Source organism: Scyliorhinus torazame, chromosome 9 (assembly GCF_047496885.1).
Source record: "Scyliorhinus torazame isolate Kashiwa2021f chromosome 9, sScyTor2.1, whole genome shotgun sequence".
Taxonomy (NCBI): Eukaryota; Metazoa; Chordata; class Chondrichthyes; order Carcharhiniformes; family Scyliorhinidae; genus Scyliorhinus; species Scyliorhinus torazame.
Window position 1 is genome coordinate 88,466,896 of NC_092715.1, and position 26,246 is coordinate 88,493,141.

A 26,246-nucleotide genomic window follows, 5' to 3' on the forward strand; every position below is an offset into this window, starting at 1 on the left:
AGTAGCTGCACTGTAGGACAGAGTATACAGGATGAAATAAATGGAGTATGTAAGAAAGGTACTGCAATATTCATGGCAGATTTTAATGTACATGTGGAGTAGGAAGGACAGGTTGCCAAAGGTGGCCCAGAAAATGAGTTCATAGAGTATACTCCGGAAACCTTCTTAGAGAGGCACGGCTGATCAGCTTCAGGGTCCCAGGTTCGTATCCCGGCTTGGGTTACTGTCTGTGCAGAGTCTGCACGTTCTCCCCATGTCTGTGTGGGTTTCCTCCGGGTGCTCCGGTTTCCTCCCAAAGACGTGCTGTTAGGTGAATTGGATATTCTGAATTCTCCCTCTGTGTACCCGAACAGGCGCCGGAATGTGGTGGCTAGAAGCTTTTCACAGTAACTTCTTACAGTGTTAATGAAAGCCTACTTGTGACAATAAAGATTATATTATTATGACGTGGCACCTTGGAAATCCAAGTACACCACAGCTACAGATTCCCCTTTATCCATCTTACTTGTTACTTCCTTAAAGAAGTTGAATAAATTGGTATGATTTCTCTTTCAAAAAACTATGCTGACTCTGTCTGATCGCATTGTAAATTTCAAGTATCCTGCTATAACCTCCTTAATAATGGATTTCAGGAATTCCCCAATGACTGGCCTATAGTTTCCTGCTTTCTGTCTCCCTCCTTTCTTGGAAAAAGGTGTAACATTTGTTATTTTCTAATCCACTGGAACTGTTCCAGGATTTATGGCATTTTGGAAGATCACAACTAATGCAACTATTACCTCTGCTGCCACTTCTTTTGACCATAATAATAATCTTTATTATTGTCACAAGTAGGCTTACATTAACACTGCAATGAAGTTACTGTGAAAAGCCCCTAGTTGCCACAATCTGGCACCTGCTCGGGTACACGGAGGCAGAATTCAGAATATCCAAATTACCTAACATCACATCATTTGGGACTTGTGGGAGGAAACTGGAGAAACCAGAGGAAACCCACGCAGACATGGGGAGAACATGTAGACTCCTCACAGTCAGTGACCCCAGCCGGGTATCGAACCTGGCACCCTGACGCAGTGAAGCAACAGTGCTAACCACTGTGCTACTGTGCCGATAGGATGCAGGCCTTCAGGTCCTGGGGTATTGACAGCCTTTAGTTTTAATAGTTTTCCCCAGTACCCTTTTCCCTGGTGGTGGTGATTATTTTAATTTCCTCACTCCCTTTCTCCTCTTTCTTCTACAATACAAAATACTGTTCAAAGCTTCCGCAGTTTTCTTGTTTCCCATGATTAGCTCACCAGACTCCCATTCCAGAGGGCCAATGCTCACCACTTCAGTTCATAAGACATAGAGCAAAATTAGTTACTATTTTCCTTTTTAAATACTTGTAGAATCTCTTTCTGTTTTTATATTTCTAGCTATGTTTCTCTCCTACTCTAATTTCTCCCTTCTTCTTACTTTTTTTAGTAATTCTTTGCTGTTTTTTATATTTTGACCAATCTTCTGACCTACCACTAATCTTCACAGAATTGTACAGTTCTTTCAGTTTGATACTATCCTTAACATTCTTTTCAGCCACGGGTGATGGGTCCTTATCATAGTCTTTCTTTCTCATTGGGATATAATTCTGCTGAGAATTATTAAATACCTCAAACGTTTGCCGATGCTTATCTATTGTCCTACCTTTTAACCGAGATTCCCAGTTCACTTTAGTCAACTTTGCCTTCATGCTCTTATAATTAACTTTATTTAGGTTTAATAATAATAATAATCACTTATTGTCACAAGTAGGCTTCAGTGAAGTTACTGTGACTTCATTGAAGCCTACTTGTGACAATAAGCGATTATTATTATTATTAATAAACCTAAATAAAGTTAATTATAATAGCATGAAGGCAAAGTTGACTAAAGTGAACGGGGAATCTAGGTTAAAAGGTAGGACAATAGATAAGCATCGGCAAACGTTTGAGGTATTTAATAATTCTCAGCAGAATTATATCCCAATGAGAAAGAAAGACTATGATAAGGACCCATCACCCGTGGCTGAAAAGAATGTTAAGGATAGTATCAAACTGAAAGAACTGTCCAAGGTTTAAACACTAGTCTTAGACCCACACTTCTCACCTTCAAACTGAATTTGCAATTTTATGATCGTTCTCACTTAGATGCTCCTTTACTATGAGACACTGATTAGTCCTGTCTCATTGTACATTACCAGGACTAAATAGCAAGCTCCCTGGTTGATGCTAGAATGTACCTCTCTAAGAAACTGTCCTAAGTTCATTCTATGAACTCATTTTCCAGGCTACCTTTGTCAACCTGTTTTTCCTACTCTATATGTAGATTAAAATCAGCCATGAATATTGCAATATCTTTCTACCACACATTTTCCTGTATACTGTACCATACAGTGTAGCTATTGTTAGGGGACCTGTAAATTACTCCCGCAACTGTCCTCTTGCCTTTCCTATTTCTCGTATCTAACTAAACTGTTTATATATCTTGATCTTTCGAGCTAAGGTCATTTCTCATTACTGTGCTAATGTCATTCTTAATTAGCAAAGCTACCCCACTACCTTTCCCTAACTTCCTAGCTTTTTGTAATGTCAAATACACCTGAATATTCGGGTCCCCGTCTTGGTCATCTTACAACAGTGTCTCTGTAATGGCAATCAGATCATACATATTCATTTCTATTTGTGCTAACAATTCGTCCCTTTTGTTGCAAATTCACATCCAGATACAGAACCTTTAATTTGGACTTTTACCATTTCTGCAAACTCTGGCCTTATCTGCTGGTGCAATTTTAAGTTTCTAAGCTCTGTACCTTCCAGTCACACTCTGGTTATTATCATCCAAATCTTGCTACCTTGCTCTATTGACTTGTCATTTCCCTTTACTTTACCACACCTTTCCTTACATGATCCCCCCCCCCCAAAAATTTTTTTTTAGCTTAAATCTCTCTCTAGTTATATGACTCATCAAAATATTGATCTCGTCATGGCCCAGGTGAATACCATCCCAATGTTACAGCTTCAACCCAACTAAACCTGGCTTTTAAGCTTTATGAAAACCATAGGTGTGGAACTCCCAGGCTCAAGAAGTATACATAATTTGAGAACTACATTTAAGAAAGAAAATAAAAATAAAGTATCTTATTTGCTAAACAGGTTTGTACTAAAAACCACTGCCTACCCTGGTTATTTCAAAAGTAATGTGAACCTGAAGATAATGGCTATTGTACAAATGAGAACAGGGGTTGTAGGTAAATGCTATGGTTCACAGTTGTAAGTCAATGCTATGGTTCAGTAGGTGTAGGTGTAGGTCAATGCTATGGTTTACAGTTGTGGGTCAATGCTATGGTTCAATAGGTGTAGGTCAATGCTATGGTTCAGTAAGTGCAGGTCAATGCTATGGTTCACTGTTGTAAATCAATGCTAAGGTTCAGTAGGTGTAGATCAATGCTATGGTTCAGTAGGTGTAGGTCAATGCTATGATTCAGTAGGTGTAGGTCAATGCAATGGTTCACAGTTGTAAATCAATGCTAAGGTTCAGTAGGTGTAGATCAATGCTATGGTTCAGTAGGTGTAGGTCAATGCTATGATTCAGTAGGTGTAGGTCAATGCAATGGTTCACAGTTGTAAATCAATGCTATGGTTCAGCAGTTGTGGGTCAATGCTGTCGTTCAGCAGCTGTAGGTCAATGCTATGGTTCAGCAGGTGTGGGTCAATGCTATGGTTCAGTAGGTGTGGGTCAATGCTATGGTTCAGTAAGTGTAGGTCAATGCTGTGGTTCAGCAGCTGTAGGTCAATGCTATGGTTCAGCAGGTGTGGGTCAATGCTATGGTTCAGTAGTTGTGGGTCAATGCTATGATTCAGCAGGTGTGGGTCAATGCTCTGGTTCAGCAGCTGTTGGTGAATGCTATGATTCAGCAGTTGTGGGTCAATGCTATGGTTCAGTAGGTGTAGGTCAATGCTATGGTTCAGTAGGTGTAGGTCAATGCTATGGTTCAGCAGTTGTGGGTCAATGCTATGGTTCAGCAGTTGTGGGTCAATGCTATGATTCAGTAGGAGTAGGTCAATGCTATGATTCAGTAGGTGTAGGTCAATGCTATGGTTCAGTAGGTGTAGGTCAATGCTATGGTTCAGCAGTTGTGGGTCAATGCTATGGTTCAGCAGTTGTGGGTCAATGCTATGATTCAGTAGGAGTAGGTCAATGCTATGATTCAGTAGGTGTAGGTCAATGCTATGATTCAGTAGGTGTAGGTCAATGCTACGGTTCAGCAGTTGTGGGTCAATGCTATGGTTCAGCAGGTGTGGGTCAATGCTACGGTTCAGTAGTTGTGGGTCAATGCTATTGTTCAGTAGGAGTAGGTCAATGCTATGGTTCAGTAGGTGTAGGTCATTGCTATTGTTCAGCAGGTGTGGGTCAATGCTATGGTTCAGTAGTTGTGGGTCAATGCTATTGTTCAGCAGGTGTGGGTCAATGCTATGGTTCAGTAGGTGTGGGTCAATCCTACGGTTCAGTAGGTGTGGGTTAATGCTATGGTTCAGCAGTTGTGGGTCAATGCTACGGTTCAGTAGGTGGGGGTCAATGCTACGGTTCAGTAGTTGTGGGTCAATGCTATGGTTCAGTAGTTGTGGGTCAATGCTATTGTTCAGCAGGTGTAGGTCAATGCTATGGTTCAGCAGTTGTGGGTCAATGCTATGGTTCAGTAGGTGTGGGTCAATGCTATGGTTCCGTAATTGTGGGTCAATGCTATGGTTCAGCAGTTGTGGGTCAATGCTATGGTTCAGCAGTTGTGGGTCAATGCTATGGTTCAGAAGTTGTGGGTCAATGCTATGGTTCAGTAGTTGTGGGTCAATGCTATGGTTCAGTCGGTGTAGGTCAATGCTATGGTTAAGCAGTTGTGGGTCAATGCTATTGTTCAACAGTTGTGGGTCAATGCTACGGTTCAGTAGGTGTAGGTCAATGCTATGGTTCAGTAGTTGTGGGTCAATGCTATAGTTCAGTAGGTGTAGGTCAATGCTATGGTTCAGTAGGTGTAGGTCAATGCTATGGTTCAGTAGTTGTAGGTCAATGCTATGGTTCAGCAGTTGTGGGTCAATGCTATGGTTCAGTAGGTGTAGGTCAATGCTATGATTCAGCAGTTGTGGGTCAATGCTATGATTCAGTAGTTGTGGGTCAATGCTATGGTTCAGCAGGTGTAGGTCAATGCTATGGTTCAGCAGTTGTGGGTCAATGCTATGGTTCAGTAGGTGTAGGTCAATGCTATGGTTCAGCAGTTGTGGGTCAATGCTACGGTTCAGTAGGTGTAGGTCAATGCTATGGTTCAGTAGTTGTAGGTCAATGCTATGGTTCAGCAGTTGTGGGTCAATGCTATGGTTCAGTAGGTGTAGGTCAATGCTATGATTCAGCAGTTGTGGGTCAATGCTACGGTTCAGCAGTTGTGGGTCAATGCTATGGTTCAGTAGTTGTGGGTCAATGCTACGGTTCAGTAGTTGTAGGTCAATGCTATGGTTCAGCAGTTGTGGGTCAATGCTATGGTTCAGTAGTTGTGGGTCAATGCTATGGTTCAGCAGGTGTACGTCAATGCAATGGTTCAGTAGTTGTGGGTCAATGCTATGGTTCAGTAGTTGTGGGTCAATGCTATGGTTCAGTAGTTGTGGGTCAATGCTACGGTTCAGTAGTTGTAGGTCAATGCTATGGTTCAGCAGTTGTGGGTCAATGCTATGGTTCAGTAGTTGTGGGTCAATGCTATGGTTCAGCAGGTGTAGGTCAATGCAATGGTTCAGTAGTTGTGGGTCAATGCTATGGTTCAGTAGTTGTGGGTCAATGCTATAGTTCAGTAGTTGTGGGTCAAAGCTACGGTTCAGTAGGTGTAGGTCAATGCTATGGTTCAGTCGGTGTAGGTCAATGCTATGGTTCAGCAGTTGTGGGTCAATGCTATGGTTCAGCAGTTGTGGGTCAATGCTATGGTTCAGTAGTTGTGGGTCAATGCTATGGTTCAGTAGGTGTAGGTCAATGCTATGGTTCAGCAGCTGTGGGTCAATGCTATGGTTCAGCAGCTGTGGGTCAATGCTATGGTTCAGCAGCTGTGGGTCAATGCTATGGTTCAGCAGCTGTTGGTGAATGCTATGGTTCAGCAGTTGTGGGTCAATGCTATGGTTCAGTAGTTGTGGGTCAGTGCTATGGTTCAGTAGGTGTGGGTCAGTGCTATGGTTCAGTAGGTGTAGGTCAATGCTATGGTTCAACAGTTGTGGGTCAATGCTATGGTTCAGCAGCTGTGGGTCAATGCTATGGTTCAGTAGTTGTAGGTCAATGCTATGGTTCAGCAGGTGTAGGTCAATACTATGGTTCAGCAGCTGTGGGTCAATGCTATGGTTCAGCAGTTGTGGGTCAATGCTATGGTTCAGCAGGTGTGGGTCAATGCTATGGTTCAGTAGTTGTGGGTCAATGCTATGGTTCAGTAGGTGTAGGTCAATGCTATGGTTCAACAGTTGTGGGTCAATGCTATGGTTCAGCAGCTTTGGGTCAATGCTATGGTTCAGTAGTTGTAGGTCAATGCTATGGTTCAGCAGGTGTAGGTCAATACTATGGTTCAGCAGCTGTGGGTCAATGCTATGGTTCAGCAGTTGTGGGTCAATGCTATGGTTCAGCAGGTGTGGGTCAATGCTATGGTTCAGCAGGTGTGGGTCAATGCTATGGTTCAGTAGTTGTGGGTCAATGCTATGGTTCAGTAGGTGTAGGTCAATGCTATGGTTCAACAGTTGTGGGTCAATGCTATGGTTCAGCAGCTTTGGGTCAATGCTATGGTTCAGTAGTTGTAGGTCAATGCTATGGTTCAGCAGGTGTAGGTCAATACTATGGTTCAGCAGCTGTGGGTCAATGCTATGGTTCAGCAGTTGTGGGTCAATGCTATGGTTCAGCAGGTGTGGGTCAATGCTATGGTTCAGTAGTTGTGGGTCAATGCTATGGTTCAGTAGGTGTGGGTCAGTGCTATGGTTCAGTAGGTGTAGGTCAATGCTATGGTTCAACAGTTGTGGGTCAATGCTATGGTTCAGCAGCTGTGGGTCAATGCTATGGTTCAGTAGTTGTAGGTCAATGCTATGGTTCAGCAGGTGTAGGTCAATACTATGGTTCAGCAGCTGTGGGTCAATGCTATGGTTCAGCAGTTGTGGGTCAATGCTATGGTTCAGCAGGTGTGGGTCAATGCTATGGTTCAGTAGTTGTGGGTCAATGCTATGGTTCAGTAGGTGTAGGTCAATGCTATGGTTCAACAGTTGTGGGTCAATGCTATGGTTCAGCAGCTTTGGGTCAATGCTATGGTTCAGTAGTTGTAGGTCAATGCTATGGTTCAGCAGGTGTAGGTCAATACTATGGTTCAGCAGCTGTGGGTCAATGCTATGGTTCAGCAGTTGTGGGTCAATGCTATGGTTCAGCAGGTGTGGGTCAATGCTATGGTTCAGCAGGTGTGGGTCAATGCTATGGTTCAGTAGTTGTGGGTCAATGCTATGGTTCAGTAGGTGTAGGTCAATGCTATGGTTCAACAGTTGTGGGTCAATGCTATGGTTCAGCAGCTTTGGGTCAATGCTATGGTTCAGTAGTTGTAGGTCAATGCTATGGTTCAGCAGGTGTAGGTCAATACTATGGTTCAGCAGCTGTGGGTCAATGCTATGGTTCAGCAGTTGTGGGTCAATGCTATGGTTCAGCAGGTGTGGGTCAATGCTATGGTTCAGTAGTTGTGGGTCAATGCTATGGTTCAGTAAGTGTAGGTGAAAGCTATGGTTCAGTAGTTGTGGGTCAATGCTCTGGTTCAGTAGTTGTGGGTCAATGCTCTGGTTCAGTAGTTGTGGGTCAATGCTATGGTTCAGTAGTTGTGGGTCAATGCTATGATTCAGTAGTTGTGGGTCAATGCTATGGTTCAGCAGCTGTGGGTCAATGCTATGGTTCAGTAGGTGTAGGTGAAAGCTATGGTTCAGTAGTTGTGGGTCAATGCTATGGTTCAGCAGTTGTGGGTCAATGCTATGGTTCAGTAAGTGTAGGTCAATGCTAAGGTTCAGCAGCTGTCGGTGAAAGCTATGGTTCAGTAGTTGTGGGTCAATGCTATGGTTCAGTAGTTGTGGGTCAATGCTATGGTTCAGCAGTTGTGGGTCAATGCTATGGTTCAGCAAGTGTAGGTCAATGCTATGGTTAAGCAGTTGTGGGTCAATGCTATTGTTCAACAGTTGTAGGTCAATGCTATGGTTCAGTAGTTGTAGGTCAATGCTATGGTTCAGTAGCTATGGGTCAATGCTACGGTTCAGTAGGTGTAGGTCAATGCTATGGTTCAGTAGTTGTGGGTCAATGCTATGGTTCAGTAGGTGTAGGTCAATGCTACGGTTAAGCAATTGTGGGTTAATGCTATTGTTCAACAGTTGTAGGTCAATGCTATGGTTCAGTAGGTGTAGGTCAATGCTATGGTTCAGTAGGTGTAGGTCAATGCTATGGTTCAGTAGTTGTGGGTCAATGCTATGGTTCAGTAGTTGTAGGTCAATGCTATGGTTAAGCAGTTGTGGGTCAATGCTATTGTTCAATAGTTGTGGGTCAATGCTACGGTTCAGTAGTTGTGGGTCAAAGCTATGGTTCAGTAGTTGTAGGTCAATGCTATGGTAAAGCAGTTGTGGGTCAATGCTCTGGTTCAGTAGTTGTGGGTCAATGCTATTGTTCAGCAGTTGTTGGTCAATGCTATGGTTCAGTAGTTATGGGTCAATGCTACGGTTCAGTAGGTGTAGGTCAATGCTATGGTTCAGCAGCTGTGGGTCAATGCTACGGTTCAGTAGTTGTGGGTCAATGCTCTGGTTCAGTAGTTATGGGTCAATGCTACGGTTCAGTAGGTGTAGGTCAATGCTATGGTTCAGTAGTTGTGGGTCAATGCTATGGTTCAGTAGTTGTGGGTCAATGCTATGGTTCAGTAGTTGTGGGTCAATGCTATGGTTCAGCAGGTGTGGGTCAATGCTATGGTTCAGTAGTTGTGGGTCAATGCTATGGTTCAGTAGGTGTGGGTCAATGCTATGGTTCAGTAGTTGTGGGTCAATGCTATGGTTCAGCAGGTGTGGGTCAATGCTATGGTTCAGTAGTTGTGAGTCAATGCTATGGTTCAGCAGGTGTGGGTCAATGCTACGGTTCAGTAGGTGTAGGTCAATGCTCTGGTTCAGTAGTTGTGGGTCAATGCTACGGTTCAGTAGGTGTAGGTCAATGCTACGGTTCAGCAGTTGCGGGTCGATGCTATGATTCAGCAGCTGTAGGTCAATGCTATGGTTCAGTAGGTAGAGGTCAATGCTATGGTTCAGCAGTTGTGGGTCAATGCTACGGTTCAGTAGGTGTGGGTCAATGCTATGGTTCAGTAGGTAGAGGTCAATGCTATGGTTCAGCAGTTGTAGACAAATGCTATGGTTCAGAAAAACAAATCAGAAGTTACTATTATCTAAGAGTTTGGAAATGGTTTGAATGTATCAGCAGAACTCTCACTTACCTGTAATAAATCAACATCCTCAGACTGACAGCATAGAAAGGGAGCAATGGATAACTGTTAGCTGAAACGTTAACTCTGTTTCTCTCCCCACAGGTGCTACCTGGCCTGCTGAGTATTTCCAGCATTTTCTGTTTTTTGTTTCAGATTTCCAGCATCTGCAGTATTTGGGATTTGATCTATGGTAACGCTTGATTTGGGAAGACAAAGGTAGATAGGAATTGCACTCACCTGGGGCTCCAATCACAATATAAATCCATCGATTTACAGACTGCATGTACGTTTCAGAATTTTGCAATCCATCGTACATATTCAGTTCTCTTTTTAGCTTTTTGCACTATTCCCTCTAAGGTGCTTCCACCTGTGACCTGCTTCTCGGTTTTAGCCAATCAGCATGGAGCCCAGTACTACCTAGAGGGAGGCAGTATCCCTGGAAATACTCTCCTTTATTTGCCTTCCTTATGTGAGAATGCCAGGGATTGCATAGCACTTCTCTTTAATGGATTAAGAAAGATCAACATCCATATTTTGTGTGGTATTGCAAGTATGTACCTGCAACACACCACTTTGTGGCACGGCAAATTTAAATTACCACCCATTTAAAGCTGTTCCTTTAGGTTATTTCTTTCTATTTTTGTGCATTCATCCCTGAAAGGAGGATTTAAATATTCATTCAGTGGGGTTCAATTCTACTTTGTTTTACAGAATTAAGTAGAGTTATTATGCATCATCATACTACCAATTTTTTCTTTACCCACAAAACAAGTTAAAATCTTCTTCCAGTCTAACGAAAAAAAGCAGAAATGCTAAATTTTATTCCAAGTTCTATTGTATGTATAATTTGTATGTATCTTTTGTTTTAGAAGATTCTGGGAAAAAAAGTTCAGGCTTACCACTGATGGCATATTCTTTGAACCTGGCGGGATGAGAACCCGGAGGTCAGGTTTCCGATTGTTCATTCCCAAATTCATGGGAGGGGGTGACTTGGTTTGCATGTTCTTGTTCATACTGCCAGGCGAGACCAGCAAACCTGGCGAATTACGGGGATTTCCATACCCATTTCCTGTTGCATAAAAGATTAATTATCAGCGACCATATATTTAACATATAACAGAGAAATCACTTCAAATTAGAAATTAGTGGTCAATAGCTGATCTTTCATGGGAATAAATAAAATTAATATAATAATAATTATGGCCACAAATACAACACATCTATTTTTGACATCTGTTAATTTCCATGACGCTTTATCAAACCTTTGGCAGTACGAAAGGACTGTATCAATGAAGTGCACCAATGAAATGCTATTTGTCTCAGAATCTCAGCATCTAACATTTAATATGCTTGAATTAATATCAGTACAGTTCTTTAAAAAGTATGTTTTATTAATTGTCCTAAGAAACAGATTATGAAATCAAAGGCCGGAATTCTCCGGTCGTCAGGATACTCTTTTCAAGCTGGCAGCGCACCCCCGGCAGCGGGTTTCGCGAAGGGGAGGTGGTTTCGATGGGAAATCCCATTGACAAGTGGCGCGAAGATAGAATCCTATTGCAAGTGAACGGCACGTCGCCGAGGAACACGCGGCTGGGGAACTGGAGAATCCTGCCCAATGGCTCCACCAATTCCCATTTTGTAAAAAATGTGTCAACAAAAGGCATCAATAATTTCTGGAATATTTTTGTTTAAACTAGGAGTGCTGTTGATATCAGGTTAAAGTCCAACAGGTTTGTTTCAAGCACTGCTCCTTCCTCAGGTGAATCAGTGTTTGAAACAAACCTGATGGATTTTAACCTGGTATTGTAAGACTTCCTTCTGCGCTCACCCCAGTCCGACGCTGGCATCTCCACATCGTTGATATCAGGAGCAGGTAATCTGGATTACTTACTACCGGACGCATGAAGGAGCTCAATTAATGGTCATAGTTGAAATGGAAACACTGATGTATTAATGATTATATTTCCTGAGGTAATTAGTATTTCTCCACCTTCTAGCGTATTATGCCTTTTAAAAGCTAGCAGCATCTCCCCCTCCCCCCCCTCCCCACCCCAGCACCCACATCAGGCAACCCTGGCCCAATCATGCACACACAAAAAATGCCAGCTTGGCACCTTAGCAGTGCAAATGCAAGCTGGCAGTGCCACCTGGACAATGCCAGGCTACCACCCAGGTGCCACTGCCAGGGTACCCGGGTGGTACCAGCAGTGCCAGGGCATCACCCTGCTCAAAGGGCATGTAGCTGGGGACCTGGGAGACCCCCACAAGTGGCATTCTGTCTGTGGGGATCAGTTTTATTTTTACAAAAAGTATACTTTATTCGTAAAATCCATAATAAATATTACAGAACATTTAGAATTGTCCTGACAGTACATTTCCATCAGCGTTGCACATTCCCTTGACTTTCTTCCATTCAATTCGGATGACATTACCTACATATCCCTCTTTACATTACAATTCTTTCTTAAATATTTACATTGTCATGTTTCTTTTGTACATTGGAGTGTTAATGACCCAGACCGAGGGGGGTTTACACTGTTACCCGCCCCTCAGTGTACATTTGCTGGGAAGACCTTACACAGTGGTCTTTCCCCATTGCACCTTGGCGGCAGCTGCCCCAAGCATGAGTGCGTCCCTTAGCACGTAGTCCTGGACCTTGGAATGTGCCAGTCTGCAACACTCGGTCGAGGACAGTTCTTTGCACTGGAAGATCAGCAAGTTCCGGGCAGACCAAAGAGCATCTTTCACCGAGTTGATGACCTTCCAGCAGCAGTTCATGTTTGTTTTGGTGTGTGTCCCTGGAAACAGTCCGTAGAGCACAGAGCCCTGTGTCACAGAGCTGCTCGGGATAAACCTTGACAAATACCACTGCATCTCTCTCCAGGCCTTCTTTGCAAAGGCACATTCCACAAATAGGTGGGTGACCCTCTCATTTCCCCCACAGCCACTCCGAGGGCAGCGTGCAACGGCGCTGAGCCTTCGGGTGGACATGAAGAATCTGACGGGGAGGGCCCTTCTCACCACCAGCCAAGCTAGGTCTTGGTGCTTGTTTGTAAGTTCTGGTGATGAAGCGTTCTGCCAGATGACTCTGACAGTCTGCTCAGGGAACCGTCCAACGTCCTCCATAGTCTCCTTTTCCCTGAGGGCCTCGAGGACATTACGTGCTGAGCACTGCTTCATTGCCTTGTGGTCAAAGGTGTTTTTCTTCAAAAACCTTTCCACGAGGGACAGGTGGCACGGCACGGTCCAACTACTTGGAGCGTTCCGCGGCAATGAGGCCAGGCCCATCCTGCGTAACACCGGGGACAGATAGAACCTCAGTATGTAGTGACACTTGGTGTTTGCATACCGGGATGCAGCTGCACACAAAGGTGGCCATCAGGATGAGGGAGACGTTGGGTATGTTTCTTCCTCCCTTATCCAGAGGTTTGTACATGGTGTCACTTCGGACATGGTCCATCTTGGATCTCCAGATAAATTCGAAGATGGCCCGGGTGACTGCTGCGGCATAGGGTCGGGTAATGGGCCAGACCTGCGCTACGTGTAGTAACACCGAGAGTGCCTCACACCTGATGATCATGGTTTTGCCTGCAATGGACAGGGAGCGTTGCTCCCACCAGCCCAGTTTCTGTCTTACCTTGGCAATGCGCTCCTCCCAGTTTTTGGAGCACGCCCCAGCCGCTCCAAACCATATTCCCAGCATCTTCAGGTAATCTGACCTGACAGTGAAGGGGACAAAGGACTGGTCGGCCCAGTTCCCAAAGAACATGGCCTCGCTCTTGCCGCGGTTTACCTTGGCTCCCGAGGCCAGTTCAAACTGGTCGCAGGCATTCAACAGCCTGCATACAGATGTGGGATCCGAGCAGAAGACGGTGACGTCGTCCATGTTCAGGGAGGCCTTAACTTGCACACCTCCGCTGCCTGGGATCGTCACTCCTCTTATACCCGGATCCTTCCTGATGGACTCGGCAAAGGGTTCTATGCAGCACACAAACAGGGCTGAGGAGAGTGGGCAGCCCTGCCTGACTCCAGATTTGATCTGGAACTTTTCTGATTCCCACCCATTGATTGCGCTATAGATGTTTGTGTAGAGCAGTTTGATCCAATTGCGAATCCCTCCCCAAACCCCATTTTGGAGAGCACATCCATCATGTAGGTGTGCGATATTCTGTCAAAAGCCTTCTCCTGGTCAAGGCTGATGAGGTACGTGTCCACTCTCCTGACTTGCATGTAGGCGATCGTATCCCTGAGTAGCGCGAGGCTATCAGAGATCTTCCTGCCGGGTACAGCACAGGTCTGGTCAGGGTGGATCACCGACTCCAGAGCAGACCTGACCCGATTGGCGATGACCTTGGCTAGAATTTTATAATCCACATTCAACAGTGAAATGGTCGCCAATTTCGAATTTCTTCCCTTTCCCCCTTCTGCTTGTAGATGAGGGTGATGATGCCTTTCCTCATGGATTCTGACATGCTGCCGTCCAGAAGCATACTCTCGTACACTTCCAGCAGGTCTGGGCCCATCCAGTCCCACAGAGCCAAATACAACTCAGCCGGTAAGCCGTTGCTTCCGGGACTTTTACTCGTCTCAAAGGACCTGACGGCCTTGTCAGCTCTTCCAGAGTTAGCGGTTTGTCCAGGTTTTCCCCACTCGATATCGCCAAAGACCTCCATGATAGACGACAGGAAGGTCTGGGAAACAGTGCTATCTGTTGGCTTCAGATCATACAGTCCGGCATAAAAGGATTTACTGATCCTCAGGATGTCAGACTGCAATGACTTTACAGAGCCATCTTCTTCCTTCAGGCTGCTGATCACAGAGGTCTCTCTGTGCACCTTTTGGAAGAAGAAGCGTGAGCACTTTTCATCCTGCTCCATGGAGCAGACTCTGGAACAGAAGATAACCTTGGAGGCCTCCGAGGTGTAGAGTGAGACTTGCTGGCTCTTCACCTCTTGGAGATCCTCCTTGACATCAACCCCCATCAACTGCAGCTGGAGCAAATTCTGCATGCTTTTCTGGAGCCTGGACATGACCCCTCGTCTCTCTCTCACCTTTTGAATGCCTTTGAGGATGAAAAACCTTTTGATGTTCCCTTTGATTGCTTCCCACCAGAGATGTGGAGACTCAAAGAGGCGCTTCACGGTTCTCCAACCTTTGTAATCCCTTTTAAGTTCCTCAAGGTTCTCTGGAGTCAACAGTTTTGCATTCAGCTTCCATGTCCCCCGCCCGCCCCTTTGTTTTTCTGCAGGTAGCAGTCGGCCAGTAGGAGGCAGTGGTCAGAGAAGAACACCGGACCTGACCGTGAAAGCACGGGACACAAAGAAGAAGTCTATCCTGGAGCGGACGGACCCGTCTGGCCATGACCATGTGTATCTACGCTGCGCTCCGTCTGCAGGGTTGCTGAAGACGTCGAGCAGCTTGGTGTCTTTTACCGTTTCTATCAGGAGCCTGGACGTAGCGTCTAGTTTGCTGTTGGTTCTGCTGGATTGTCCAGCCGCATCGATGATGCAGTTGAAGTCACCACCCAGAATGACAGGCTTGGAGGTGGCCAACAGCAGTGGGAGTTGCTGAAGGACTGCCAGCCGCTCACTCTTTACTGCCGGGGCGTACACGTTAATGAGTCTGAGAGGGACGTTTTTGTATTTAACTTCTGCTTCAAGAAGGCGTCCACCCACTACCTCCTTAACGTCGGAGATGGTGAAGTTGCCTCCCAGCAGCAGAATACCCAAGCCAGAGGAACGACAGTCGTTTCCTCCTGACCAGATGGATGGCCTGTGGGACCACCAGCTCGACCAGCGCCTGTAGTTGCTGAGGTGAGGAATTCCACACTCCTGCAGGAACAGTAGGTTGGCTTTCACGTTTGCTAAGTAGCTGAGTGTGGCTACACACCGCGAAGTATCTTTAATGCTTTGCACATTTATAGATGCAATTTTAAACCCCATTTTAAAAAGGTAGATTTACCAGTCTCAGAGTCCAGAGTCTATGTAGTTGGGTGTTCCAGCTGTTGAATGTTCCCCAGCATGCCGGTGGTGCTCGCAAACTGTTGCACAGTTGCAGGGCTGAGAAAGCTGTCCTGGTCCGCACTGGGCCCGTGAACTCGACGGGGATGCATTGGGGGGGGGGGGGGGGGGGGGGGGGGGTAGTGTAGCCCTGGCGACTTTCGTGGCATTCAGTGGGTGTTGGGGTTGCAGGCCGGTTTTCGCCTGGGTTGTTGCTGCTCGTTAATTTCTGGAGTTGGTCTGTGACCTTATTTTTAATGTCCGGCGTTTGGTGTCCCTTGGTCATATTGCTGTTCCCATCCACCAGAGGTTGATGATCTCGGCGTGCTTTATTTTCTTCCCTGTCTGTGGTCTGGGAGGTCTGTGCATCCCGTTCCACATTGGTACTTTGCCTCTTTATTTGAGGCCGATTCTTGTCTTGTTTTCCCTCATCGGAGGAGGTATCGGCGCTAAGTCCGCTGGCTGAAAGGTGCCGCTTTTTGCTACTCCCCATCAGGGGTTTCTTCAGTTTATTTTTTTGTTTCCTCTTTTGTTTGTCCCTGTTCACCGTTTCCCAGGGCTCTTGATTCTTCGTTCCATCCTCTTCCATTGAGTCTTCCTCGCCAGATGAGGTTGGGGTTGAGTTGTCAGGTTGAGCTGGGGCCTCCACCTTTTGTTGAGGGCCCTTCTGTTGATTTTCAGTATTCTGTGCTGTGGTGTCTTTGTCGATGGAGGGTGCATGAACCTCCTCTGTGGTCGCCTTTTTGACTCCGCCGCTGATGATTTGTGCGTACGTTGCCCCGCGTTTTGGGCAGGCCCTGTAAAGATGGTCGGCCTCCCCACACAGGTAGCAGCACTTGTCTTCCTTGCAGTCCTTTGTCATGTGTCCCTCCTGCCTGCAGTTTTTGCAGAAGGTAACATTGCAGTTGGCGGCAATGTGCCCCGTTTTGCCACAGGTGCGGCATACCCGTGGTTGTCCCACGTAGTAGAGGTAGCCACGATTTCCTCCAATGGCAAAACTGGAGGGGGGGATGCAGGATGGTTCCGTCGCCGTCTGTTCTCAGAGTCACCTTGATCTGGTGCTCACTTGTCCAGATGCCAAAGGTGTCCTTCAGTTGCACGCTGTTACTTTTCAGCTCGACGTACCTGGCGAGGAACGTGAGCACATCAGACACGGGGACGTGGGGGTTGTACGTGTGCAGTGTAACAAACCGGTTTTGCTGAGATGGTAGCGTAAATAGAGGCTCCGCAGTCAGAGGCTCCGCAGTCAGGATAGACAGGGGGCTCTGGTTACCTTTTTCTTTGAACATGTTCAAGAATTTGGTGGAAGCTGCGATACTCTTGAAGGTAACGTCAAAATATCCATTGTTGGGGAAGTCTTGCAAGCAGAAGATATCTGTTGCTTGAAACCCGCAGCACTCGAGCAGCACCCGCTTCACGAAGAAATTGCGGTCTACAGGTGACTCCCCTTCCGATTTCTTCACTGTAACCCGGACAGTGTTTCGCACTCCCCAGCCTGGTGGTCGGGATGCAGCTGCAGCCATAGCTCACACGTTGAGTCTAAACTGTATCGGCATTAGGCCTAAACCAGAGGCTTAGACCAGCATGTAGATACACAAATAGCAGCAGAGCTCTAAACGTTTCCTCTTCGACGACTTCAATCCCTCCGTGTTCTCCAATCCATGATCGACATCGAAATCCTCAGCTTTCCTTGATCAAATATACAGTTGATCTTAGCCAAAAGGCCAAGAAGCGTTCTCAGCAAGCACTCACTCAGCAACCTCTGCCCCCCGCACGTCTGTGGGGACCAGTGCTGAACCAGTGCTCACCCAAGGTCTCTGAGGTAAAGGGGTTGAATCCCAAAGCCTCATGTAGCTCAGGAATCTGCACGTAAGCCTCACTCTATAATACAGATTGGCTTAAAAGTTGAATCTCGCGAGGCTTTGCGAGTCGGGTAGATCCTGGCAGCAAGGTCTCCCCGCTTTTAAAAGCCACGCTATGGCACGGCAAACTGATTTTCAGGTGCAGCGTGGCCGTAAGATTGTGGCCAAAGAGTTTAAAAGACTTCATAAACACATAGATTCGGCAGCAAATAATCAAACATGGCAGTGGCAGCATATAGCTAGTCACTGGAATAGTAATCAAGAGGCTAATGCTCTGGGAGCACAGGTTCAAATCACACTATAGGATTGAATGACAAGCTGGTGGAATTTAAATTCAATTAATGAATTCTACATTCGAAAGCTAGTCTCAGCAATGATGGCCATGAAATCATTGTCTTTGTAAAAATCCATCTGGTTCACTAACACCCTTGAGTGAAGGAAGTCTACCCTCCTTACCGGACCTGGCCTACATGTGACTCCAGACCCAGAGTAATGTGATGTGGAGATGCCGGGTGGGTACAGTAAGAAGTCTAACAACACCAAGTTAGTAACATTTAAGGGGCATCTTGACAAATACATGAATAGGATGGGAATAGAGGGATACGGACCCAGGAAGTGTAGAAGATTGTAGTTTAGTCGGGCAGCATGGTCGGCACGGGCTTGGAGGGCCGAAGGGCCTGTTCCTGTGCTGTACATTTCTTTGTTCTTTGTTCTTTGTTAAAGTCCAACTCCGAATGTTAGTGATTCCAAACAAACCTGTTGGACTTTAACCTGGTGTTGTAAGACCTCTTACAGAGAAATGTGGTTGACTCTAACAGCCCTGTAAAGTGACTGAGCAAGCCACTAAGTTCAACGGCAATTAAGGATGGGCAAAAAATGTTGGCTTTGCCAATGACTCCCACATCTAATGGGAGAATAAATAAGAAAAATAAAGTGGCAGATGTAATTCATTGTGAATAAGGTGGGAGGGGAAAAAAATGAGCATGCACTCAATGAAAATAAGCTGAAGGGGTGAATGAACATCTGGGGCGAAATTCTCCTACCCGCCCCGCCACATTTCTGCCCCGACCGGCCGGCGGGAGTCTCCGTAACACCGGCTGGTCAATGGGGTTTCCCATTGTGGGGCAGCCCCACGCCGTCGGGAAACCCCCGGGCGCCGGCAAAACGGAGACTCCCGCCGGCGGAGAATGACGCCCAATGTCTCCCGGCCTGAAAAATATAATTTCCCGGAAATGCCAGTACAGGCAAAGCCATAAAAGACCAATAGCGATTTGGGTGTCATAAGGAGGTATAAAGTACAAAAGCAAAAATGTAATGATAAATTTGTTCTGGGCATTGATTAAACGGTGTGCTGTATGCAATTCCAAGCCCCAATTATAGAGAGGATCTACAAGGCAGAGTACGCAATGTGGTGCAGAATCCCTAGGTTGATGCCGGTAATGGAAAGCTATTGGTATGTGGAGGGACTTAAGAAATTGAGATTACTTTCACTGAGATAGACAAGGCTAAGAGGGGATTTAATAGATTTATTAAAATTATGAAGGGTTTTGATAGTAAATGGAGAAAGATTATTTAGTCTGGTCAGGGATTGGACTTCAATTGTCACAAAGACTAAAGAAGCAGGTTAGGAAAAAACATCTTTACGCTGAGCACTGCTGGATATAGAATGCTTTGGCGCAGGGAGTAGTTCTTGCAGGCACCTTTTAAAACAAAAATGAATAAATGTTTGAATCAGAGAAAGATGCAGGGCAATATGGAGAAGGTAGGAAGGACAATGGGATAGCTGTTCCAGCAATGGGCTGAAGGCCCTTTTTTGTGTTGTAATCTCTGTGATTCAACGGTATAACATGACATGCTGAAATTGGGGTGTTTCTGAAAAATCTTTCAGGTTATATGATGATTTGCATATCATAATCATGCAACAGAAGATTATTGGCAAAGTTACTACACACAGATTTACTACTGCACCACTCAAGCTCTACCCATCTTTATTTAATGCATATTCAGAGCTCCAATCAGGATACAAGGTACATTTTTAATAAACAAAGAGTTTATTCTCATGTTGCAGCTGTTTTGAGGTCCATAGGGGTTTGAGACAACCTCTTTCTGACAGCAAGGCTAGCACAGTTATGTCAACCTGAAATTTGCATCACATTGCCCTCATAAGTACAGTCTAACTGGACCATTAAAGGCACCAACTTGTACACAAGTCCTTTCAGGAATACTTTCTATTTCAACTTCAGAGACTACTAAATGAGCATGTCTGCATTCAGAAACGTAATTCAAGTTTCTTCAACCTTCTTGGCATAACAACATTCATAAAGGACACTCAGAACACATAGTTGTGGATTGTGAACCAATTATGCAGAAACCCTTCATAAAATTAAAGAAAATAAATGAAAAATATGTGGTCGATTACAAAGTTTTTTTTGCATATACCCAAATATGCAAACCGCATCCTTCTTGCTTAGAATATTGCGGCCTGCACTGAGGCCTGGTGCTCCTCCCCAAGATAATCCATGAAACAGAATGACTTGATTTGATCTAGGAACAGGGATCTTCCCAAAAGCGTTTAATGTACAGATTAAAACTTTCCTCCTCAGCCCAGTTTAAAATTATGGTGGATCATGAAAATTACAATCTGTAATGCATCCATGAGCACTGTACTAAATTGTTTACTCACTATAAAGGACAAAAAATTATATATCAAAATTAGACATTCCGGAAAATCACAGGAAGATGAGAAGCACATGTTTTTAATGTAAAGCCGCATAATTGTATTTTCTGCAAGATGTTAATGAAAGTACTTTACAAAGAGAACGTTTATTGCTAAATTACTGTTTTAATCTCAAATACTTAATTTATTAATGGCAATGGATTTAATACTGTATACCACATGGTTTTATTTATTTGTTAGAATTGAAGATTGATTGTACTCCGTTACAGTTCATAACAATTAACTTAGCTTCAAGACTTTGCAGAAAATGTGGTTTGTGCACAAGCTGCAAATGTAGAAGTCCTGATGTGAAATCAGGAAACCATTAAGGGTAAACCTCAGTGTGATTTCATTCATCAGCAATACCAATCTGTTGACTCAATTTGGTCTAAACAATGCCTTTGATAGGATATAATCTGAGGTTTTCAGTAATCGACAGTCTCTACAGTTTTCACAGAGTGCACCAGATATGCATTATGAGTTAAGTTTTCCCAATAGACCAGAGAGTCTACCCAATAGAAAATGGAGGTAAAAAGACCAGGATGGTCATTAAGTTTTGATACCTAGACTGTGCTTGCTATCTAGCTTGATTGTGTGGTACAAGTGGCTTTAATGTTCTTAGGTTACTGAAGGGAACAAAGTAAAAAAAACAACGTTCTTTCTATTTAGCAACCTGCACTGGAAGTGTGTGCATATTTGAGAGTGAGTTTGTCCATCATGTGACAGGATGAGGCTTGGCTGTGATACCTGATTGAATTGCCTGCCAAAGCATAGTGCCAAGTGGCACTAATGACTGATGATGACCAGTTGGCTGAAGCAGGGAAGGGAACTAGAAACAGTGGAACCATTCCATACAATGGAATTAATATCTTTGGAAAAGAGGAGAAAACTGGTGGAGAAAAGTTGCAGAGAAACAAATAAATCAAGGGCACAATATAGGCTTCATTATGAATAAAACAGTAATGTGACAAAAGCTTAGATGAGCTCCACATTAAGCATGATGCAATGTTTTAGAAAATTTTAGAAGCTGTAGGAAAATTAATTGGTTATTTGAAAAAAGTCTCAATCCAAAATTAAATTTTAAGGTAATATCTACAACAATGTTTATTTACGTAGTGTCTTTAAAGAAATAAAACATCGGTGCTCCCAAGGTTTTTGTTCCTGTTCCAGTGCCACCCCGTGTTTATCCCGAAGGCTTTTTTCAGGCGGGTTAACAGGAGTATAATGGGGTTTGTGTGGGCGCGAGGGACTCCGAGGGTGAGAAGGGTGTTCCTCGAGCGGAGTAGAGATAGGGGGGGGCTGGCGCTGCCCAACCTCTGTGGGTACTACTGGGCCGCCAATGCGACAATGGCAAGTGGGTGATGGAGGGGGCTGCATGGAAGAGGCTGGAGACGGCGTCCTGTGTGGGTACGAGTCTGGGGGCGCTGGCAACGGCGCCGCTGCCTCAGGCGGGTTAACAGGAGTATAATGGGGTTTGTGTGGGCGCGAGGGACTCCGAGGGTGTTCCTCGAGCGGAGTAGAGATAGGGGGGGGCTGGCGCTGCCCAACCTCTGTGGGTACTACTGGGCCGCCAATGCGACAATGGTGCGCAAGTGGGTGATGGAGGGGGAGGGGGCTGCATGGAAGAGGCTGGAGACGGCGTCCTGTGTGGGTACGAGTCTGGGGGCGCTGGCAACGGCACCGCTGCCGCTCCCTCCAAGGAGGTATACCATGAGCCCAGTGGTGGTGGCGGCCCTCAAAACTTGGGGGCAGTGGAGGCGGCATAGGGGGGAAGTTAGGGCCTCGGCGTGGACCCCATTACGGGGGAACCACCGGTTCACCCCAGGAAGAACAGGTGGAGGGTTTTCGGGGTGGCACAGGGCAGGCATACGAAAGTTAGGGGACCTGTTTGTGGACGGGAAGTTCGTGAGCTTGGGTGAGCTGCAGGAGAAGTACGGGCTCCCCCCGGGGAACACCTTCAGGTACTTACAGGTAAGGGCGTTTGCCAGACGGCAGGTGGTGGAATTCCCACGGCTACTGCCACACACAGTGCAAGACAGGGTGCTCTCGGGGGGGTGGGTGGGATTGGGGAAGATCTTGGAAACTTACCAGGTGATGCAGGAGGAGGAGGAGGTCTCAGTGGTGGAGTTGACAGGTAAGTGGGAGTAGGAGTTGGGAGAGGAGATCGAAGAGGGGACGTGGGCAGATGCCCTAGGGAGGGTGAACTCTTCCTCTTCATGCGCGAGGCTTTGGGGGTGAGGACAGGTGTGTTAGGTGCTCAGGGAGCCCAGCAAATCACACCCATATGTTCTGGGTATGCCCAGCGCTGGAGGAATTTTGGAAGGGCGTAGCGAGGACGGTGTCGAGGGTGGTAGGATCCAGGGTCAAACCGGGCTGGGGGCTCGCAATATTTGGGGTGGCAGAGGAGCCGGGAGTGCAGGAGGCGAAAGAGGCTGGAATTCTGGCCTTTGCGTCCCTGGTAGCCCGGCGGAGGATTCTCCTTCAGTGGAAAGATACGAGGCCCCCAAGTGTGGAATCCTGGATCAGCGATATGGCAGGGTTCATTAAATTGGAGAGGGTGAAATTCGCCTTGAGAGGGTCGGTACAAGGTTTCTTTAGGCGGTGGCAACCGTTCTTAGACTTTCTGGCAGAACGATAGACATTGGTCAATGGCAGCAGCAGCTCGGGGGGTGGGGGGGGTTTACTTTATTTTTGTTTATGTTATTTACACTGGAAGGGTCTGAGGGGGTGTATACACCTGTTGTCTTAAGTCGGGGTGTTAATGTTAATTTATTATTTAGGTACGGGGAGGGAGGGGTTTGGGGGGTTGCTTTTTTAGATTGTGATTTGTACTTACCCCTGTTGGGTTCTTTTTTCTGTCTCATTTTGTTATTGATATTTTATGAAAACCTTTAATAAAAATTATTTAAAAGAAAAAAAGAAATAAAACATCACAAGACACATCAGAGGATTATTAACAAACAAAACACGATACTAAGCTACACAAGGCGAGATTACGGAAGCTAGGTAGGTTTTAAGGAGGAGTGTCTTAAGAGAGTTAGAGAGGTGGAGTAGTTTAAGTTGGGAATTACAAAGTTTAGGGCCTTAGCAGCTGAAGGCATGACTCCCAGTTTTGGAAAATTAAAATCAGGGGTGCTCAAGAGGCCAGAATTGGAGGAGCGCAGATATCTTAAGAGAGTTGTGTGCTGGAGGAGATTAGAAATTAGTGGGACATGGCCATCGACAGACTTTGAAATAAGGATGAGGATTTTAAAATTGAAGGGCTTAAATGAGAGACAATGCAGTTCAACAAGCACAAGGATGATGAGTTAATGGGACATTATGTGAGTTAGGGAGACGAGCAGTGGAATTTTGGATGACTTCAAGTTTCTGGAGGGTAGAAAATGAGACGCTGACCAGGAGTTTGTTGGAATAGTCAAGAGGTAACAAAAACATTAGTGAGAGGTTCAGCAGCTGATGAGGTGAAGTAACCTCTGAGTCAAGTGACATCATTGAGGTGAAAATAGGCACTCTTAGTAATGGTGCGGATATGTGGTCAGAAACCTATCTTGGTTTGAAATATGATGCCAAGATTGCAAAGGATCTGGTTCGACCTCAGACAGTTGCTAGAGCGAGAGACAGCATCAATGGCCAGGGAACAGACTGTGAGTAGCTGGCCCGACTCGGGGCTTGAAGAGGCCGTTAAATTGCGACGCTCGGGACACCATGTGAGATCTAATGGGATCTCATGAGATGCCGCAATCTGGATCTTGCCCTCACTGACCAAGATCCAGATTTGCATACTTACGTGAGCCATTAGGCGCACTTAAATATGTGTGCACCAGATTCTCCCACGGCCTGGGATCGAACGCCCACGTCCGGGACACCTCGCTATGGCGCCATTTAGCACTGGTCCAAATAAATGTGGACCAGGTGTAACAGCACCAATGGGGGGGGGGGGTTGGTCTCCCAGGCCATCGGAGGCCCCCCAGGTGGTCGGGCTCTGGGCAAAATGGTACACTGGCACTTCTGTTGGCACATGGGCATCTTGGCACTGCCAGCCGGACACCTTGGCACTGTCTTCCAGACACCCTGGCAGTGCCTGCTGGGCACTGTCAGGCTGCCTTGAGTGGCTCTACCAGGCCGGCAGGGACACTGCTGGGGTACCAGGCTGGTAGTGCCAAGTTGCCTGGGTGCCAGGTTGGCACTGCCAAGGATTGGGCCTGGGTGTGCCTTGCCCTTATGATGTGGGGTGAGGGGGTCTCGCAGATCTCCTAACAAGTAAGTTGGGGTGTGGGGTGGGGTGTTCAGAGGCGATGGTGGGGGTGTCCAAGGGGGGTCCAGAGATCGGGGTGATCTGGGCGGCACCTAAAAATGGTGCCCCGATCTCTTTCTGCACTGATGAGCTCAAATGAAAGTGTGCGGTGAGGCCAAACAAAACAGAGTGTCGTTTGACAGTGAGGTCTTTCTAAGCACTGCAGGCACAAAGGAACATACCACTAAACACACCCAAAACTGGACTCTGTTTTTTACCCATTAAATCGCGTCCAGTGGCTTTGGATTTCCCAATTTTTAGTTGAAGGAAATTTCTGTTCAACCCAGTTCTGGTCATTGAGCAAGCAGTGTGACAATTTAGGGAGAATAGAAAGATCAAGAAAGCTGGTGGTGGTGCAGAGCTAGGAGTCCTCCAAATATGTGTGGAAACCGGTGCTGCACTTTCAGATGAAATTGCCAAGGGGTAGCATGTAGATGAGAAATAGGAGGTGGCCAAGGATAGATCTAATACTTTGAGTTTTAACTACTGCCTCATGCTCTTAGACTTAGATCTACGGAGATCACAGATGTTAGTCACTGTATATAGTATAGATGGCTACTAATTAAAATGCAGTTTCAGAAAAGTATAGAGCAGTGATTTTAATCAAATCTAAAGTACAGTATTTATGTTTATAAATGTCCTAAATTATAAGCATGAATTTCACTTAAATGATGTACTTGAAGATTATGGTTATTAAAGGCATTTTCTACCTAAAATATTAGGCAAGGAATATAGGGTGTGGCCTACACAGATTTGTGGCTGATGTGACGAAAAGTATGCATTTCTCATGAATTCAGCCAGAAACAGTACTGTTTGAAGAACTCAGTTCAGTAAAAGTAATGGTCCTAAGTAATCAATGTTCAAAGGTTATCCTTGTTAATATTTTTGTTACCATTAATGGTTACCACAAAAACAAAGGTAAAATTATAATGTTGTAAGCTATTGCTTTCTCTGAAAGAATGTCTGTTAGCCTTTTATAAGTGATGTTTCTTGAGCAGGGATGGTATTACACAGTCAAGTCTGATGAGTGATTCATTATGTAAAGTGGTTTCAGATGTTTTAACATGGTTAGGCATGATAAAAATTGTAAGCTTTATTACAAATATAGCAGTAGGAACTACAACATCCATAGGTGTAATTTGCAAATAATGGATTGAATAACACAAATAAATATCTAACAGCTTTAATATGCCAGGAAAGACTCCTCTACTTATGTACCATTGCATTAACTTTGTTTGGGATGGGAAAATGGCATCAATAAAACAATGAACATTTTGTTTAATAAACACTTTGGGAATGTGTAATAGTCTGAAAAACAAACCACTAAATAAGTTGTGTTCAGTCACAGAGAACTAACTGTAGCAGAGTCCACATGCTTTTAATACGCCCAAATTTTCCTGTGCCAGAGTGGTAGGATGTGGGTTTGGCGTCACGATTCCTCACACAGTGAATTTCTGATCTTGCAAGTTCCACTGTAGGGAGATGATGAGAAGAGACAAACACACCCCTATGGTTTGGGAGGAAGAAATAAGAGGGAAACTCATGCTATGCTAATCTTGTGTGTTTCGTCGACATCAATTTTAATTATCTTTTATGCATTCGCAATGATATATTACAGGAAATTATGTAATGCGAGAAAGAAAATCATCAAAAATATTCAAAGAACTATGGAAATATTGGCAGAGAAAAAGGACGCAGAACAGCACGTACCTTTGCTTGTTTGCAATTGGCAAAGTACTGACAGAGTACCGACTGTGCATTCAGCCCGTGCTTGTAAAACCCAGAACATAACATCTAAAGTTAGCTGTGATTCTGGGGTTGGACAGCACTTGCTGAACAATTCTGAGTGTGCTAGGAATTTAAAATGATCAGT

At 45.4% G+C, this 26,246-nt stretch overlaps 1 protein-coding gene across 12 annotated transcripts in view; it reads right to left on the reverse strand.

Moving 5' to 3' along the window:
* The window catches only part of mef2cb (myocyte enhancer factor 2cb), a 425,410-nt gene that overhangs the window by 18,680 nt on the left and 380,484 nt on the right, over positions 1-26,246 (reverse strand). For 7 of the 12 annotated variants that reach the window (XM_072516239.1, XM_072516242.1, XM_072516245.1 and 4 more), the window contains 2 exons: positions 10,402-10,571; positions 9,512-9,535 (listed from right to left, as the gene is read on the reverse strand). In XM_072516239.1, the coding sequence (XP_072372340.1) occupies positions 9,512-9,535; positions 10,402-10,571 (194 nt within the window). The remainder of the gene's footprint in view (positions 1-9,511; positions 9,536-10,401; positions 10,572-26,246) is intronic. The other 5 variants (XM_072516247.1, XM_072516244.1, XM_072516246.1 and 2 more) reach the window with 1 other exon arrangement.